Here is an 18,169-nt window from a genome sequence, read left to right as displayed (position 1 = left end):
TTGAATCCATGCCAAAGATCCGTCCCTTAAGACGACCCTAGGTCCTTGGGATCTCATGAATGACACCGTCTGCGTCAACATGGTGGTTCATTTTCCATACTCTCAGTGCCAAGGCCAGTATTGCTATCGAATCTGTTCCCGAATTATTAGTTTCCAGAGCATTAGTGCCAAGGCAAGTCAAACAGCCTGAAACAGCGAGGCTCGATAATCCAGAGTGAAAGGTCGAGGAGCCTTAGAGTGGTTGAATTGACATACCTGCGTTTCTTTCAACCTCAATAGAAGGCTCTAGCGCCATTTTTGTGACGCAGTACCAGTTGTAGCAAGAGGGAATTTCGGGTGGCAAGTCTGTGAGGTCCTTGAGCTTCCCGCCTTGGGTAGTGTGGGTTAACTACCAATCAAAGGCTTAGCGTAACTTCATCATATCACGGGCTGAGCAGGTCTTACCTCATGAAGGAATGTAAAACTAGCAGTTTTCAGTCCATCGACCGGGACACCATGCGTAAAACCAGCACGAAATCCATCAGACTTGACCATTTCTAAAAGTTGATTGTCAATTTGAGGGAATCCTTGTCTGTAGGTCTTGTCAAGAAACCACAAACAAACGTCCGTTGAAGATGCGTATACCGACTCGGTTGTGAAATCTTCTATTTTTGCTGTGCTGCCGGCGGGACGGTAGGCAGCCGCAAAAGCGACCTTGTCGATAATGTCAGACGTCAAAGTGGTCATCTTTGCGCCGTCTATGCCGGACCCGGACTGAAACTCGTTGTTGTAGCAGCGTCTGAAGTTCGCCGCTGTGTCGGGCCACAGATACCTATTACCGAAAGCGGCGTTCTTGGTGAATCTGTCACCCTTCTGGAATCTGTCGGCGTTGCAATATATTTCCTAGTCCCAGGAGGTTAATAATAAACAGGAGCGTTATGGACATGCGCGGGAATGGAGACTTTGAGCGCTTGCCCCACCGGAACCGAAACTCACCCAGTCACGATTGTTGCTCATAGATTTCCACTCATCTGTCAGAGGTAGATGGTTGCTAGGTGCGCGCTCAAATGCGGCAACACGCTCGAGGGTCTCTTATGATCATTTTTGCTTATCAGCATAAGTCGCCTCTCGTTTGGAAAGCAACATAAACAGTCGACTCACGTCTAGCGGCTTCAAAACGGGTTTCGAACCCGTCGCGACGACCCAAAACTAGCTTGCTCATTTCTTGGACCCAAGGATCGTCTGCATGATCTCTCATGACACCGACAGCATCTTCTGCAAGCTTCAGGCCTTCAAGAACAGAGTCTTTGATCTTATCCCTGATGTTTTGGTTGTCGTAGGTGTCTGGCGGTTGCCGAAATCAGAGCCCGTGTGACAAAGCGACAAAATTAGGGAGGAAGATCAAGCTGTATTTGTACTTACCACAACTTTTATCGATGGTCCATGCTGGTGCTCGTTGAGACATGCAGCCGCTCGCAAGCAGCGTGATGAAGGCACAGGAGAACTTCATGGCAGCAAAAGTACACGGCAAATTGAGTATAACAGACTGTTATCCTTGAAAATATGTCGTGGGAAGATTTGAGCCGTTGATGTCTGTCGTAATAGGAAACTAATTGTTCGAAAAAGACCATGGGCATCGGTGTTCTTTATACACAGCTCCTACACCTCTTTCTCTCAACTCGCAACGGGCTTGCTACCGAGTCGGAAGACGGATTTGGTCGTTGGAACAATTCCCTAGCACAACGTCGTTTTCTTTCATCATACCATTGACCCCCAAGTTGCGTGCTATTTAGAGTGCGTTCGAGACTCTCCTCTCTTGCGGAAAATGTCGACAAAGACTCGGGAAGAGGGTAGTGGTGTTGGTACTTGAGCACCCCGCTGTGAACGCCATCGATCCTTGCCTTTGACGGAACTACATTGGAAGAAATTTCTGATCATATGCCCCCTCGCGCATCGCAACCCATTTCATCCCCCTTTTGGTCCATCTTGGACGGGTCAACCTCGTTGGCATCCCTCAATGCCAAGATTTCAGCTGGCGAAATTGGCCCTCGTGTTGGGTAAAAGTCGACGGTGCGTACTCAATTGGGGGCTTTCCGACACTTTCAAAATTAGCAGTGATGTAGCGTTTCATGGTTTGCCAAAGCCTGGCTACCTCTCGGATGGCATTGTTGTGATGGTTAAGCGCCAACGGCGGTGCCGTTGGACCTCAACTCGGGACCCAGATCGACCAACAAGCCCCCAGTTCTACCGCGCTTATGAGTGGATCATGCATATCAGCTCCCTGCAGGGAGCGTTGGGTAAGATTTTGTTGCAACGCGGTGTTGGCCCCCGAAACTGAGCCTCAGCGGCGCGTTTTTCGAATAACGCGTTGCAACTCAGATTTGATCATGTCACTCGACTTAACGTCGGCAAGCGCCCTCGGGTGAAAGGAGCGTGGGGTCTACATCTGGCCTCAGAAGTTGGACCAAGCGGGGTTACCTCAAACCAACAACGAGAAGCAGGATTTTTCTCCTTATGAACTTCGGGCCCTGGTATGTTGTCTGTATACTTCCAACACAAGATAATTTAGCCAAGTGGTGGCGGTCAGCCCATCATGTTCTTGATGCACTGTTGGTCGACGACACATCAATTGTATTGGGGGCTGCGCTACTACCTGCTACTGTTGGGGGGAATGATGTGATCATGACCTGGTTCGGGCGGTGATCTTCTCCAACCAAATTTTCCACTGAGATATCCCGAACGAAGATTGACTCGTTTCTATTTACAGTGAAGACAGAATAGCTATTTATGCTTGAAGCCGTCTGTCTGCCTCCATCAGGTTGCCTACCATAAAGACACCATGCTTCGTCTTCTTTCACGAATTTTGTTCGAAATCCTCTGAAATATACGCCCTGTACATCGAATTGTGTCAGGTCACTGACTCTTCAACCCTCCCTATCTGCACTATGACACGATTTCCCAATTTTCTTGGTCAAGCTGCAGCTTTATGCTCGGTCTCTCTCCATTATGCGGTTGCCCTCACCACCGCTCCACCTGCTGTTCAAGTTGGTGCCGTGGTGCCCACGGAAACAGGTCAAGTAGGAGTCAACCCTGTAAGCATTCTGCCGCCTGCTTCGAAGTTGTGAGTATGACCTTCGTCCATCTCAGATTCCATGAAAAACCATTAACACGTACTGCACCGCAGCCAAGGTACAATCACGCCCGACCTGGCACGAGGGACGATTAAGACCATCACTACGGGACCTACGTCGCGCCCAGTTACCACGACCCGGGAAGCATTCTTCTCAGCAACAACAAACGCGGCTGGGGATATTGATATCAGCATTATCAACCCAGCACTAGAATCTTTCCTCGAAAACGCAGCCCAGAATGCCCCGGCATGTGGGCTAAAACGTCGTGCTTATTGTGGCGCCAGAGCCTTCGTCGATCATTTCGAGACCCAGTTCGATAAGTCTGTTGACGTCATTCAAGATCTCGAGGAAGCAATCATGGAGGGCGCGCCGAAGCATCCCATCAAGATCGAGGTGGAAAAGGCAATCGACTTGACTAACGCTGAGGGAGAAGCTGAAGCGGTTCCTGATGTCGCCTTTAGCATCATGTCAGAAGGTGAAGTTACTGCCGTCGAGGCTGGTGCACCTGCCGCCATCGGAGCCCTTGGAGTTGGCTTTCTGGCTTATGCATTCCACATTTACGGCTCGACGAAAAGCTCCGGAAGTACCAAGCCGTTGATCACCGGAATCCACGTTCCTTCGGCATCCCTCAAGGCTGTCAAGCAGACCAAACGGCCCACGAAGACCGCCACGATCTCAACGAGATCATCTACGAGCACAAAGCTGTGCCCTGACCCAACCAAGACACCAGTAAGATAAATGACACTTTCTTGGACAGGTTTCAATATTCTGACCACAGTAACCAGTTGTGGTGTGGCGACTATCCACAAAAGCAAGATTGCGATATGCAGCTCCCCCAGTCCAAGGAGAAGCCTCCAACCTGCAAGTCTGTAAGTAATTTCTGCTGCTTGTCAGCTTGCTTTTATTGGTATTGAGTTTCTGGAGCGGTGTCTGATAAAGATCAACAGGGCGACTACCGAGGTTGCGAGTGCAACCCGCCGACAGATTTTGAAGGTGCTGTGGTCTCCCAGGAAGAGCTTGCAGCCATGGCGCAGATTCAAGAGCTCTTCAAGACACTTCCCAAGGAGTTCCCGAAGCTCCCAAATTACGGTGAGTGTTCTAAGAAGATGGAAAATATGGACCCAAAGATTTTCAAGATGTAAGTTATCCCGGTTTGAAGTCTCTGGATCGTGCAACGGAACTATGCGTAGGATGATGCCATGCTTGTGGACGAGTACATAGCTAACATTGTTCCCGTGTAGTCTGGCGGACAAATTCTGCACCGACAACTTCAAACTTGACAAAGACGTATCCGCCTATTACACCCCAGCAGATATTTCTATCAATGCGTACAATCGCTACAGTTTCACGCTTGACTGGAAGAAATCCGGCAAGGACAAGTGCTCTAATCAATGCAGACAAATCTTCGACGAAGGTTTTACTACCAACACCGCATGTATGTAAGACTCATCTATTTCGATGTCCTAGATTCTGATAGCGTCTCAGGTTCGTATGATTCCCATACAATGGCCCACAACGGTACCTTGGCCTTGGACTGTGGAGTGGCCAGCTTCGAGATCTTCAACCCGGACACGGCATCTAGCGGCCCAACTTGCAAGAACGACGCCAGCCCAATCCCTTACAACGTCTTCTCTGGCTCTGATGGCATCATTTACAAGGAGTTCTGCCAGAAATGGGACGCCAAGTCAGCTCTGCGCATGGTTGTGGACTCCAAGGGGACTTCGAAGATCCCCAAGCCGCAGCTGGGAAGACGCACCCCACCTGCGAGTCAAGACACCTGGCTGAAATACAACTTCGAGCTCAACTACAAGCCTGAGACTGGTGCGCAAGCTGGCGCGCAGTGCAAAGTTACCTGCAAGGACGCCTTCACTGCCTTTGCCAACTCCAAGTGCGGCCAGAAGGGAGGTCAAGGAAACACCATGGCCAATTATGCTGAGTATGACGCGGGGTGTGGAAAGTTCAGTTACCAGATCACCAAGCCAGTCCCAAAGACTCTTAGTGAGCCTAAGTGCTTTGGAACCGACGAGTTCGGTGACCACGAGGACATAAATCCGTCTTTCCAGGAGCAGTATGTTGGACACGTATGCACCGGCTCGGCATTGCGGAACATTACCAAGGGCGACTCGAGCACCTTTATTCACTTTGACACAATTACCAACAAAGCACCGTACCAGCTGAACGTTTATTGGGCTGACGGATGCTCTTTGGAGACAACGGAGGAAAACATCCTCTTGTGGAAGCCTCTTGGGGACCTGAATGCGGCCAACTGCGCAAGTCTTCTCCTGGACAGTTACAAAAAGTGCAACAACGAGGGAGCAGGCGGGCGAATTCAGGCAGGTTGCCTTGTGTATGAGTTCAAAGCGTCGACAGAGAGGCCATCGTGGTACATCCCAAAGTAAGCGGCTGCGTGCGCACGAAGTTTGTCGCTGTTATGAGAGGAAGGTCCATCCGCCATTGCCGCTTGGTGGTTTGGGGGTTTGGGGGTTTGATTGGGTAAATTCGAGTGCTTCAGCTTCTGGTGGAATTCACAGTCAGCTTATACGATTGGAATCGCAGAGTGTCGATGGATGTAGCAGAGAAGTGAATGAACAGAATAGAAATGTTTTCGGTCGTTTCTGGCATGAAATGTTGTCAAATGGGAGAGTTAGTGGCAGTCATATCCAGATCGGCAGTGCGAAGTATCGGGTCGCCGTTGAAGTATGATCTGTGCATATTGGGTGAGGTTGCTTCCAAGGTGCATTCAATCCATGTTTCGTCTTCCGCAATCTCTTGAATCTCCAGCTAGATTTTCCTGTCACCTGTGGTTGAAGCACGCAATTATGTAGGCCAACTTCATTACATAAGGGCACGGGGCCTTCAATTACGCCCGATACGCCCACTAAGCTTAGGTCTGTCGTAAACCAATTGGCGCCTCGGTTGTGCCAATCAGAGACAGCTCTTGGCTTCGGTTCAAAACACCACGACCCGCCAAGCATGGCACATCTGCTGTGATGCGAGTATTCGCTCGGTTTCGCGTAGTTGAGTCAGAGATACTATGGTGATGCTGAGTCACCCTGTTGGAGAAAATCTATTAAAGCCGTATGAGATAATCGGACTCTCAAGTTCCTCGATTTTGTTTGGCAATTGAGTTTCGAGGAGAAAAGTCTACATACTCTACATCAGCACTCTTCAATACGCCGCAATCACACCAAAGCAAGGATGGAATCAACCGCATCCCAACTACGCAGTCGGAGATGGACGCGGGACTCCTACCTCATCTCCACCGACACCAGCCTCGTTCCCATCCCGGAGCTCAATGCAGCTTTCGCTTCTGAGGAGTTCTACTGGGGCAAGCCGCTTCCCGCACCAGTCATGAGAGAGACTCTCCAGAACTCGCTCTGTTTCGCTCTCTATGATATCAAAAGCCACCCCGTCGAAGTCGCCGAGACGCTTCTCAGAGCACAAGCCGCCAGCTCAGATGAGGTCTCAACCCCAAAGGCCGGGAACGCACCAACACTGCTCGGCTTCGGTCGCATAATCACCGACTACACCACTATCGCATTCGTGACAGATGTTTGGGTCCATCCGTCGACGCAGGGAAAGGGCCTGGGTACTTGGTTGGTGCAGTGCTTGCAGGAGGTAATCGAGTCGATGCCGCACTTGCGCAGGAGCATGCTGCTCACGGGCAGCTGGGACAAGTCGGTGCCGTTCTACCAAAAGTTGATGAAGATGGACTTGATGAATGAGAACACCGGTAAGGGTGAGCTTGCTGTTATGACCATGATATGGAAGGGGAACAGCCATTGGGTTGAGCCGGAGGCGTAATGATAAATGGGCATGTAGCTTAGGGGCGTATGACATGATGATTAGAAGAACATGATTACGCAGGAGAAAATACTTTTGTAGAGAACGCTGTGAAGAACCTTGAGATCTAGCACGTTTTTAAATTTCTATTAGTCTATAGAAGGTCTCTGCGCATGAAGACGGTGTGTCTGCCCAAGGGGTTTCCGGCCTTGTCAAAGTCAGGGTAAAAGTTCAACTCCCTCCAGATGGCTTTGTAGCCTCTTCTCGCATACCACAGCTCGGTGGACATCTTCACATAAGATGTTAGCATTCAGGCGACTCCTCAGGTGCGAAGTTCACTTACAGCGGGAGGGCGTCCATCCAGATGTTGGAACAGCTCCTCTCTGTGCTGGTCCTCCTTCGCTACAGTGTCCAGCATCAAGACCTTGGCGCAAAGCGGCTCGCTAGTAGCCATGCCCTCGACCTCACCCATCGCGGCTCGGCCGATGCCCGCACTCTGCAGCGCATATGAGACGTAGAGGCTCTTGATCCAATACAAGTTTTCTGATGGGATAGGGAGTTGAAGTCGCTTTGCGGCGGGGTTGTCAACGTCTAGTGAGATGTGCCCCACGGGGTGAAAAGTGATGCCTGTGGGAGTGCGGGAAGTTGCGCGGAGGGAGGTTGCTGTATCTTTCAGAGGCTCTTTCTCCTATCATATACCGTCAGTACTGTGGCAGAGGACACTAGAAGAAGGGTCGCGGGCTAACCTTTGGGAAACGAGTAGTGTGTTTTGAGAGCTTGACCTCAGCCTCAGGGTCATCTGGGGCAAATGCCTGCGGGAATGTCAGCCGGCTCGCCTCCTGAGATCTGTCATATGATTCATATCATGCGGCTTGTATTGGCCTTGAAACTTACGATCCAGTAGATGCACTTCTCGCCAGAACGTTGGTCCTCTTGCCAGTCGGGCACCTTGTCAAAATGCCAACCGCACTCCGTCCGTTGATCCACCATCCGAGTCGCGTGCTCGGGCGAGTCTGGGTCGAAAGGGACTAACTGAACCATTGACTTCAACATTTCGATGGCGTTTTTCCGTGATGAAAGTTCCAAAACTAGAACTGCAGATTATTGAAAGCTTTTGCGTCATAGACGAAGGGTATTTCTGATGAGTTCCGAGGGGCTTTTGTACACATAGTCAATGATGCAGTGACTCAATCCCACACCTCGGCTTGACCCACCACGGCAGATTTACTATCTGTTAGTGTTTAGCGGGTGACTCAACCAAGTTACTAACATTTCGTGTCGGCTCAGCTCACAAACACCCTGGATCTCTCGCCTTATCGGCCTCGGCCCCAATCAGCGTGCCGAACAGTGACACTAGCATGTCGTCTCAGGGCGCGCTCAAGGCGTACAAGGCATCTCCAGTGGACAAGACAACTCATCCGGGGTTACCTCGTCTTTCTAACGCAGCACACAATATAGGCACATAAAAATTGCAAAGCCACAGCCATCCCAGCATTTGATCTGATTGATATGATGGTATTAAGTGCATGAAAAGACAAAATGTCGCTATCGCTCCTACTCCGAACATGAACGAGACCCAACCCAATCTAAAATAATGCCCTCTAAAATGCGTGCTGGTCCAGCGGATGTCTACTGCGGCGGCATCAAAAACGTGCCGTTCGCAAGCCACCTCCCCGCCGGTGTGTAGTCTAACGTGACGCCATCTTTCATGTATGCAAATCTAAAATACTCTGGCAGCGCCAGCTTCGGCTTCCTCATCCAGATGAACTGGTTGTCGCTGTCTCCGTCTGCAAAGTAGTACCGATACCGCTCCACGTCGTTTACCAGAGCGCTGATGCCGTCGAAGCTGGTGCCGTTGGGCGGGAGGAGCCAGCTGAAGGTGATGCTGGGCTCGAACGAGCCCGTCGAGAGGATGGGCTTAGCGATCTCGGGCAGCAGCGAGTTGAACGGGCCGTCCTCGCGGAGCGCGTCGGGCGTCTGGAGGATGGAGTCGAAGCCCCACCGGGCGATTCCGTTGACGAACAGCCCAAGAACCATGCCTTGGTAAAATAGCGATGACCGCGTCTGCATGCTGGTGCCGGGAATGAGAAGGAAAGTCATGATGTAGTGGTGAATGCGAAGGTCGACGCCGGGTATCGAAAGGCCAATGATGATGCCGAGAAGGAACAGGGCGTAGAGGGCGAGGAACTTGGGAAGCCTGCCCTCCAGCCAGAAGAAGTAAACTTGTTTCGCCATGACGAAGGCAAGGATGGTGAGGATGAGAGCCAGGGCGGGCTTGGCTCCGGGCTGCGACTCGATGTCGTGGGCGGTGAGGCGCTGGATTGGCATCCAGGCGAAGGTGTAGTTCGATAAGGCGCCGAACCAGAAACCTCCCAGCCAGAGGACGGTCTTCTCAAACTGGGCCTTGAGGCCGGTGAGGGTCCGTCTTACAGCGATCCAGTACATGACGACGGCGCAGAAAGCCGCCGGGAGAAGCCGGCCAGTGAACATTGAGATCCGGTCCGGTAGGACGGTGGCGACGTGCCGGGAAGTCGTCGGGGGGTCGGAACCGAAACTGACGTGGGCGAAGATGCCGAAGAAACTGACAAAGAATTGCCATTCGGGCGATGTCGTGAATATGGAAAAGATTGTGGTGAAAAACAGTGACGTCGGGAGGAGGATCTGTCGGGGATCTCTCTTGCCGCACTGAAGACTCGGGTCTGCCGTCAAGTTGAATGAGAGCGGGAAGTACGAATCGAAAGAGATGGACTCAACGCCATTCTTCGTGGAGCTGTTGAACCTCTCATGCTGTCCGATCCGATGAATGCGCCCGCACCCTCCGCTCAAGTCAGTGACAATCCCCGCGTGGATAGCCGCTGCGCAAATCATCGAGTCGCCGCGGTAGACTCCGTCGCCTACAACCAGGTGTTTGTACACAATCTCCTGAGGCCCGACGTTATGCGGGTTCAAAAGCTTGTGAGCCATGCAGTTGGCCGGGCATTTGAATGAGAAGGACGAGTTCGTGAACGGCCGGCAGTCGGCGCCGTCAAGCCCGCAGTCGTTCTTGAACTCCCACAACGCGTCCGAGCAGTCGAGGTTCATCACGTCCTGGCCGAAGCTGTCCTTGATTGCGCGGGATGAGCTGAGCGGGATCGAGAAGGCGACGACCCATAGAGCGAGGAACACGGCGACGATGCCGGCCTTTCGGCGCGGCGTCGGGGCGATGCGGTCGAGCAGCCGCGGGGGGATCTCCTGGACCCACGGCAGGATCGGCTTGATGGTGTGCACCCGCGGCGGCTGAGGGCCGTAGAAGCAGTGTCGCTTCTTTGTCGCGGGGAACTTCTGCTGCATGATCGACGACGCGCTGGAGCCGCTGTTCCTCGGCTCGAGCTCGAATTCCTCGGCGTCGAGTAGCTGGGCCTCCTCGTCCACGCTCCCGCGTCTCGTCGGCGCGTCGGGCTCTGGGTCGTCGGTGAAGGGCACATCGTGGTGAGAGCCTCGTCGGCCTCCATCACCGGGGGCGCCCATTTTCGGTCCTCCGGTCTCTTTCTCACTCTCACTCTCACTCACTCGCTCTCTCGCTCTCTCTCTCTCTCCACGCCAAGCCCTTTCACAATTCAATCCGCCGTGCAGTGAAGCTTCCCAGTCTCACAGTGTCGCTTTCATGTGTGAATTATTCTCTTAGCTGATTGTCAGAATTGGCCGTCTGCCGTTCTTCTGCTGACAAGGCTCCTCGACGGTCGATGGTCTTGGGTGTGTGTTCAGGGGTGGTGAAGAGAAAGCGCCACGAGATTTGCGGCGACGTGGTCGAATTTAGACTTTCTTGGAGGGCAGGACGCCGCCGACGTGGAAATTAGCACGGTGATCGGAAGGATCAGAGGGGCGTCCAGTAATAATACCATTTGCTTCCAGCGGGTGGGCTGCAAATGGACGAAAGATGACCACCCGCCCCTCGCCCCCCTTCCTTGGCTTTTGTTGTGTTGGTCTCAGGGGGTACGAGCTGTTTTGAGACACGAGCGTCTGAGCTTTTTTCTCTTCCCTTGTGCGGATAATGGGCGACTGAGACAGTTAGTGGAGACGGACTATTGCGGTAAGCGGCACGTTCGGCCTGCGTCGATCATCTCTTCGGGTTTCCTCTTTCGCCCTGTCACGTTGCGGGCTGTTGTTTTCGTGTTGGTTGGCGGTTGAAAGACGCGCCCAGACCGACTAAACGAACGTGGCCTCGAGATGCAGCAAGTCACAAAGAGCGTGAATGGCCAAACGGCTGGCTTCGTGCATCGCAAAGTTGCTTTCATTGGTGTTTGTCTCTCGCTGCCCAACTTTGGGGCGGTTTGGCTCACTTAATATGAAACTGCAAGGGGCCCTGGCCAATAGCGCTGAAAATAAAATTTCAGTTCGAGGCCTGAAACTAAGATTGGACAGTGACACATGACACAGGCGGTGAAGAGGCTTTTCAAATCAATTGAGAACACCAAATGTCCGCTGCTTGTCGCCATCGTGATATACAGGTCTGAATAGGAGATCGGTGCATTCAAGATGCCCAAAGACTGTAACGTTTCTTCGACAGTGCAGTTCGTTACAACAGCCGTTTTCGAGAACGCCAGATCAGCGCGTTCAGTGCGGCTAGTCATTGAGCGGTGTGCAGTCTCACCGATCGGGAAACCGGAACCCGGCAGTGTCATTAATGCACTCTTCAGACGCAGGCTCCCATGCCACCACCATGGTGCAACTACTCAGTGCGAAGCGAAAATGTAAAGGTTATCATCGATAGCGAAGTTGCATCGATGCGAAGCGGCCAAGATGCCAAGATGGTGAAAATAGTTTCTCAGGAGCTCGATGGCTGCCGTTGAAACAAAACCTCCAGTGTGCAGGGTATCATGACGTCCCACTGCTACCTTCGGTCTCTTTACCGTAGTTCCCTGATGAATCACACTAAACCCCAAGCTCTCACCTTGAAGTCCATGGCAAGCCTCTGCAACCAGCTTTACAGGGGTGCCCAATGAGTATGCGGTTGATAATGCTGGGTCAAAGAAAACCACTTGGGCATTTTCAGGGAAACGGCTCAGGACAGCACCACTTTCGTTCTTGCAATAGCAATACACGTGAGGTAGAATGATCATGATGGATCAACTGTGCAACCCATTGTCTGTGACTCTATCCTGGCTAGCCCAGGGACAGCAGTCTTATCTTACCACTGCCTAAGAGCAAACCACCAGATACGTAGGTTCGGGGGAATTATAGTTGATTCGACTCAGCGGCAGCATCAAACAACTTGACTAAATTGGCGAAGCTACGAGCCTTGAAGGTATACGCGGACCGTGTTCCCAATTACAATGCGTCGCGGACGACCTGGTCACAGATTCTGCCAGTGGCAGGAATGCACAAGCTTGACATTTTTCTCATTTTGGGTTGAGGCGCGCATCGCGTGGGACGCAAGAAAAGTTGCTAGATTTACCTCCGCTATGACGAGATCAAGAAGCCCTGCAGTCTTAATATCTAACCCTCAAGTCCTACGAGAGGTTAATCTGATATCCATTGATAAGCATCTCTCCGAATAAGCTCATGTCAATATGCGAGCCTCATATATACAACACGAATAGAAGCTCAGGCAGATCGACGAAGTCCCCGCTCATTCCAGCATCTTTGTTCCTATATGCTACGGTGAATTCCCGCCGGCGCCTAGTCCTCAATATTCTCATTCACAATCTCCTTGTTGTCAACGAAAACCTTCTCATATCTAACCATAATCTCGCCTACAGCATCCATATTCGGTCCGGCCTTCATCTCATTTTCGGCCAATTTCATGATACTCCGGGTTGCTTGCGGGTGACATTTATCATATCCAATCGATGAGGACTGCACACGAATTGATAATAGCCTATCCCAGGCGGAACTTTTCCCCCATCGCGGCGAGAGCCCCGAAGACATTCCTAGGGCAGAGGGTCTGACGACTAATAAATCATACACACCGTGAAAAGCTTTGGTGACGGGTGACAGCCGTGACACCGCTTACAATCGAGTACTTCACAGCTTTATGTTGCTTGAAAAGGTTTACCGATGCGGAATTGATATTATCACACACATGCTTCTCAAACTCCTCATTGGTCCTAGAAGCATCCTCGGATTGCAGAGCATAGACTTTCAGAACGCCGCGAGAAGACGTTTTAGAAACTCTTAGGGTATCAGCCAATAAGAGTGGTATATTCCTGAGGAGACGCTGCTGATGTCGTTCTTACGGGGATGGAACCAATTCCTTTTGCTGTGATTTCGAAAACTTTGGGAATGACCAACAACCAGGGTCTGATATGTACCTTTGCTTTTTGTTTTTACTCCCGCTATTTGACCGCCAGCAAAGAATCCGCCAAAGAGCCTCGATTTAGGCAGTAAACTCCGCACCTCGAGGGCTGGGACTTTGGTAAGTCGGCGGAAGAACAACAGCCAAGGCTTCTGCTTACGGACCCATTTCGATGGCCATTTCCAGGAACGCACAACTCGCATAAGCTGTACGCCACATTGGCGCATATAAGTCGAACATATGTGCAGTCGTTGTGAATTCTTTGCGTCAACTTGCGGAGTTGACCCTTGTTATCATGCGAGCACCGGCGGAGTTGGAATTACAGCCATCTTCGCCGCTACTGGGTGCCAGAAACGAGACAGCCGATAGATGTAGTCTCACTGATTTATCATATCAAACTTTGTACAGTGCAAGGAACATCAACCTCCGAAGTCTCAATTTACACTTGACCTATACCTGCTACGCTTACATGTATCAGTTCGGCAACCCGTCAGGTCATGTCATACTTGCACCTCGTACCGGTGACTACTTCCACCGTGTCCTTACGGTTTGCCTTTGAGCAATACTTTTTCCTCGGTATCTTTCTGGACAAAGAAATCGAGCCGGGCGTCAAGCATGTTCTCACCCCTTACTGGAATACGATGATCAAGGCTGGTCTCACATACGGCAACGCTCCCCTCTTCGGCACCATGGCTTCCATCGTCGCTATCGTCGCTAGCACCTCAATCGAAGTGTTACACCGAAATGTCCCCCACTAATGGTTCGTTTTCAGTGCCTTGCTCGCCGCTGGCCACTTCGCTTTCGTGGAGGTTGCCCTTCCGAAGATCAAGGGCCTGGCGAACGCCGGGCTGACGCCCACTCTCCAACAATAGATGCGGATACATGTTACTCGCTCTGCCACCGTGAATCTTTTCTGCTGGGTTGCTGCAATTGGAACTTGCGCAAAGACTCTCTCGTCTTGAAACCAGACGGCTGGAGATGGGGCTCACGGGGTTGTGGAGTTCTATGAATATGCAGATGCCAGGCTGATATGGACCAGAATCCAGAGAAAACTGAATCAGGTCTTGGGAAGTTCTATGAAGGCCACTCACGCTAGACTTTCATCAAGAACGGTGTAGTAGTCTCGAATTGGGAGGAAACTCTCTCGTTATTTACCAACGCCAGAATCAGAGTCCTCAGAATGATCCCATCTACTTTATAATTCGAAGGCATGTTATAAATCGACTGCAGGCACCCAGCTCAAATGCCATGTGTTGTGACTGGAATTAAACTTCTCGTACAGTTCTGAGTCATGGTTTGGGCGTTGGTCGCTTCGTTGGACGCTTTCAGCAAACTCCCTTCTTGGTCTCCCCTGTTGACGGGCATCCCACGGAATACCTGGATTCAGAAATGTCGACTATTTGTTACATTCTCAATTTCATTCTCAGCGGCGGGAGGGTCCAAACTTTTTCCTGTTGAATTTCATTCCACGGCCTTGCCTGAATTTGCCTCGCGGTTCTCACGCTTCACTGGTCTGCCTTGCGCCGCAAGGCACTGTTCAAATCAAGGCAGATGTGAGGGTGTGATGGGGCCTATAGACCCCAATCGCCCTCATGGGCACCTCTTCTTGAGGCGTAGAATTGAAGGATTGATAAAGAGGGGGCGAGGCAGAAAGCATGTTCGTTGATGGTTTCAAATCGGAAGGTTCTCACGCAGTGGGGACAGCTGTAGGGAACCAGCTGCCAAGCTTCGCGTTCACGACAGGAACATCACGATCGTGACATCTCAAGTGGAGAAAAATGGGTAGTTTGAGGCTTTGAATACTTGGCAAAGGGCTCGCCGCAGTCGATACGGTAGCAACCGGATCCGTTGGGGGCTGTTGGTAGATGCTGTTGGACGCTGTTGGACGCTGTTGGACGCTGTTGGATACTGTTCGCGGGCCCTTTCCCTGGGCGCGGGTTGATGTCGCCGAAGGATCGCGTGTCTGGGACTTTGACTACATCATTTGATCAAAGATGAGTCTTCATTGAGCATTTACAGTATCCATGGATGTTTAATGGTTCGGGGGCTAGCTTAGGCAAACTGTCAATCTCTGAACTATGGAGTCTCCTGAAATACCATCGCCATCACCTAACGGCCCCAGGAACAACCAACAGACCCCAAATCTACAAGGAGCTTCACGCTCTCGGGCTCTCCGCTTCGTGGGCACTCAGATGAGGCAGTATGAGGCAGTGTAGGCTGTGATCAGTCTTTGGCATCAATGTGTTCGAGACCCCGTGTTTCCCTAGTTGGATGATATAAAAGATAAACAACGAATCGCAAAAAGATCATGTATTCAATCTTCAACGACACAATCAACTCATCTATTAACACATCATACTTGTCTACTCGTCAGTCTTTGACCCGCACCAGAGCGCGTAGCTTCTTCAGAGCCATGAAGCTTCTCTCCGTCTTGGGGCTGCTATGCAGCACTGCCTCGGTAGTCTCTGGGTCTCAACTTACACCTCGAGCACCCAAGTGTCCCAAGCCTGAGGGTACTACGGATGCTCAGATAATTGCAGCGTACAAGTCCTCTGGACAATGCTTCAGCTACACTGGCGCTGGCAATCGCGAGAAGAGTATTGCTCCCTGTGCCGGCGCTGATGGCTATTGCCAGAAGGTCAAAGGGGTAGAGAACGCCGCAGCAGGTGTAAGTCAATATGATTTCATGTTCCATTCACAATATCCCGCCAAACAGATTGGTGATCGTCATAGTCTTGCTGATACGAGTGTCTTAGTGTGAGCTCTTCGTTCCTGAGGGCGTCAAACTTGATAAGAGTCTCGCCAACAAAGACGAAGATTGCAACGAATGGTACGCCGGGCAATGCACATGTGAGTGTGAGTTCTGTGAAGAGATCGCAGACATTGTCATCGAGGGCCTCGAACAGCTTGACAGTGTTATTTGCGCTGTGATGCTTTCTTCCTTAACCTCCATCGCCGACGCCGGTCTCACGTTCATCCCCGGCGGGCAAGCACCCAAGGCTATCAAAGCTATAGTCCAGGGCGCCAAGTCTTTCTACGAGAATGGGGCAGAAGCGGCGTCATTCTTTGGGAGCTGGATCGGCCCTGCATGCGGGATACCGGATTTCAACTTCGATATCACTATGGTGTTTGGGTCTCTCCTCGGCGCCCCTGACTCCATGTCGCGTGGAAAACCTGTCGGCTGCAAGAAGAAGAACAAGAACGGATGCCGCGATGTTAAGCCAGTCCCCGATCCCACGACGAAGCCAGACCAGCCCACGGTCAAGCCTACCGACAAGCCGCAGCCTACAACGACACCAAAGCCCGCGACGACACCGAAGCCAGAGACAACATCAGCGCATACAACATCCTCGCCTGCCTCATCCACGACTGAAGCCGGCGCCGGATGTGCCTACTGCGGCGAGTTCGGAAAGACAAAGGCAGCTCGTGATGCGAAGTATCAACTCATGTACGCCCGTGCGGGCAACTCTGCCGATGCCCCGGCCTGCGTCTTACCTCCTGCGGACGGATCGATGAGCAAGAGGAGCCTTTTCGGTTTTCTCCCAGACCAACTGTCGTCGCGATCATTGCTTTTGCAGGGACGTGGCCTTGCCGAGAAGGACACCAAGTTCGATGGGTTTTTGCTCGGCGGTACGTACGAGGTAACGCTATCCATGGGAAAGTACATGCAGGGAGCCGATGCCGAAAAGATTCCGGAAATCAGCAAGTTTTGGGCGTACAAAGATCCACAGAATACGAATCAGTGCAGCGTGGAGGTGGTGAAAGATGCCAACAAGGCAAATGGAAAGAAATACGACAGTAAGTGGTCCCTCGTCAGTGATGATGGCATATCGTGTGCTAACCAGGGCGCAGCCGAACACGTCTTTGAAGCCCAAACTGTCATGCGGTTTCTGTCTTGGCTGAGCAGTGATTCTGGCGGAAAGCTTGGGACTACATACAAGATGCCATCAGCTGCATGGGTCGTTGACACGTTTTTGTCATCCGAAGACAGTAAGACCGAATTCCTTATCGTTTCGCCTGGCAAGACCAATGCTGGCGATCTCTTCACCCCATCTTCCGGCGAACGAGGGGGTGCCCTGATTGCCTACGGATTCGGAAGATCCGACGGGGTCAAGTCAATTTCGGGAGGCCAGAACGTTGAGCGTATTCCAGCCACTCGAGGCAACAACAACCTCGCCTTACTCGAAAAAGAGATCAATATGGCCAAGGGGAAGTGGTTTGGCATGAACAGGGTAGCCAGTGACTACTCCAAGATGAACACACAGTCTATATTTCGAACAGAAATGCGAAGGGTAAGAAAGATCAAACAACAACTCCGTATGTTCACTCTCACAGACGCAACTAACCAGAGACAACACAGGGTGTGGCCCCGTTTCAATTTTTGGGCGCCAGCGACGGCCAGACGGACACCATCTGGAAGAAATGGGCCCGCGTTGCGAACTGGATAGACCTTGTCATGTACACGTTTGATCAACAGTATAAATGGGGTGCGCGCGCTGGCGAGCCCAAAAACTCGAAGGGGGATCCCTCGATGCGGTCTCTTTGGGCGTACTGGATCGACAAGGAGCTTGGCGACATTGAGGCCCTCGCCGCCGCCTGGGCGACACAGTCCGCAACTGTCTTCGACCAAAAGTTCCCGAAGAACAAGCGGTCCGCGGCCGAGGAGAAGTGGAGGAATGATGCTTTCGGCACCAATGGCTTTGCCACTGCAGCCAAGCTCAAGTTTCCTCGCCCGGCCGGTCTCCCAGCCGGCGCCTCGATTTATGGTGCCTATGGCTGGAAGGATGTCACATTTGATGCTTCCAACCAGAACCCGAACATCGGCGTCCCGGACAAGATCGTTTAGGTAATGTCTTGGATGGTGGCCGGGTTGGAATATATGAGGTTCAGAAGGCGGACAGGTGGACGGGATGGGTTTTGTGTGTGGGAGGACACCGGCCGTGGACATATTGTCATGTTGCTTGTTTGCTTGGACTGTTTTGTTGGCTCTGCTTATCACTTT

General features: G+C 51.8%; 6 protein-coding genes across 6 annotated transcripts; 3 read left to right on the top strand and 3 right to left on the bottom strand.

The window, feature by feature from the left end:
* Positions 1–37: 37 nt before the first annotated feature.
* On the bottom strand, positions 38–1,489 carry CGCS363_v002542 (uncharacterized protein; the record flags this gene model as incomplete). Its single annotated transcript, XM_036634391.1, has 6 exons — positions 38–132; positions 256–388; positions 445–882; positions 976–1,070; positions 1,141–1,323; positions 1,402–1,489. The coding sequence occupies 6 exons, from the start codon at positions 1,487–1,489 to the stop codon at positions 38–40; spliced, it is 1,032 nt and encodes a 343-aa protein (XP_036500174.1).
* A 1,435-nt stretch (positions 1,490–2,924) lies between these two features.
* CGCS363_v002541 (uncharacterized protein) lies at positions 2,925–5,509 on the top strand (the record flags this gene model as incomplete). Its single annotated transcript, XM_036634390.1, has 6 exons — positions 2,925–3,100; positions 3,164–3,839; positions 3,896–3,979; positions 4,058–4,248; positions 4,352–4,545; positions 4,596–5,509. 6 exons carry the CDS (start codon positions 2,925–2,927, stop codon positions 5,507–5,509), a joined length of 2,235 nt encoding a protein of 744 aa, XP_036500172.1.
* A 799-nt stretch (positions 5,510–6,308) lies between these two features.
* Positions 6,309–6,914, top strand: CGCS363_v002540 (uncharacterized protein; the record flags this gene model as incomplete). The annotated part of the gene is made up of 1 exon (XM_036634389.1): positions 6,309–6,914. The coding sequence occupies one exon, from the start codon at positions 6,309–6,311 to the stop codon at positions 6,912–6,914; it is 606 nt and encodes a 201-aa protein (XP_036500823.1).
* A 133-nt stretch (positions 6,915–7,047) lies between these two features.
* Positions 7,048–7,946, bottom strand: CGCS363_v002539 (uncharacterized protein; the record flags this gene model as incomplete). Its single annotated transcript, XM_036634388.1, has 4 exons — positions 7,048–7,182; positions 7,237–7,581; positions 7,640–7,705; positions 7,788–7,946. The coding sequence occupies 4 exons, from the start codon at positions 7,944–7,946 to the stop codon at positions 7,048–7,050; spliced, it is 705 nt and encodes a 234-aa protein (XP_036500433.1).
* A 576-nt stretch (positions 7,947–8,522) lies between these two features.
* Positions 8,523–10,400, bottom strand: CGCS363_v002538 (Uncharacterized protein; the record flags this gene model as incomplete). Its single annotated transcript, XM_036634387.1, has 1 exon — positions 8,523–10,400. One exon carries the CDS (start codon positions 10,398–10,400, stop codon positions 8,523–8,525), a length of 1,878 nt encoding a protein of 625 aa, XP_036500428.1.
* Positions 10,401–15,580: 5,180 nt separating this feature from the next.
* CGCS363_v002537 (uncharacterized protein) lies at positions 15,581–18,013 on the top strand (the record flags this gene model as incomplete). Its single annotated transcript, XM_036634386.1, has 4 exons — positions 15,581–15,835; positions 15,924–16,965; positions 17,020–17,459; positions 17,528–18,013. 4 exons carry the CDS (start codon positions 15,581–15,583, stop codon positions 18,011–18,013), a joined length of 2,223 nt encoding a protein of 740 aa, XP_036499640.1.
* Between the last annotated feature and the right edge of the window lie 156 nt (positions 18,014–18,169).

Source organism: Colletotrichum siamense, assembly GCF_013390195.1.
Source record: "Colletotrichum siamense strain Cg363 chromosome Unknown KSG_Cg363_contig02, whole genome shotgun sequence".
Taxonomy (NCBI): domain Eukaryota; kingdom Fungi; phylum Ascomycota; class Sordariomycetes; order Glomerellales; family Glomerellaceae; genus Colletotrichum; species Colletotrichum siamense.
The sequence above is the reverse complement of the archived record's forward strand: the minus strand, read 5'-3'. Positions and strand labels throughout refer to the sequence as shown.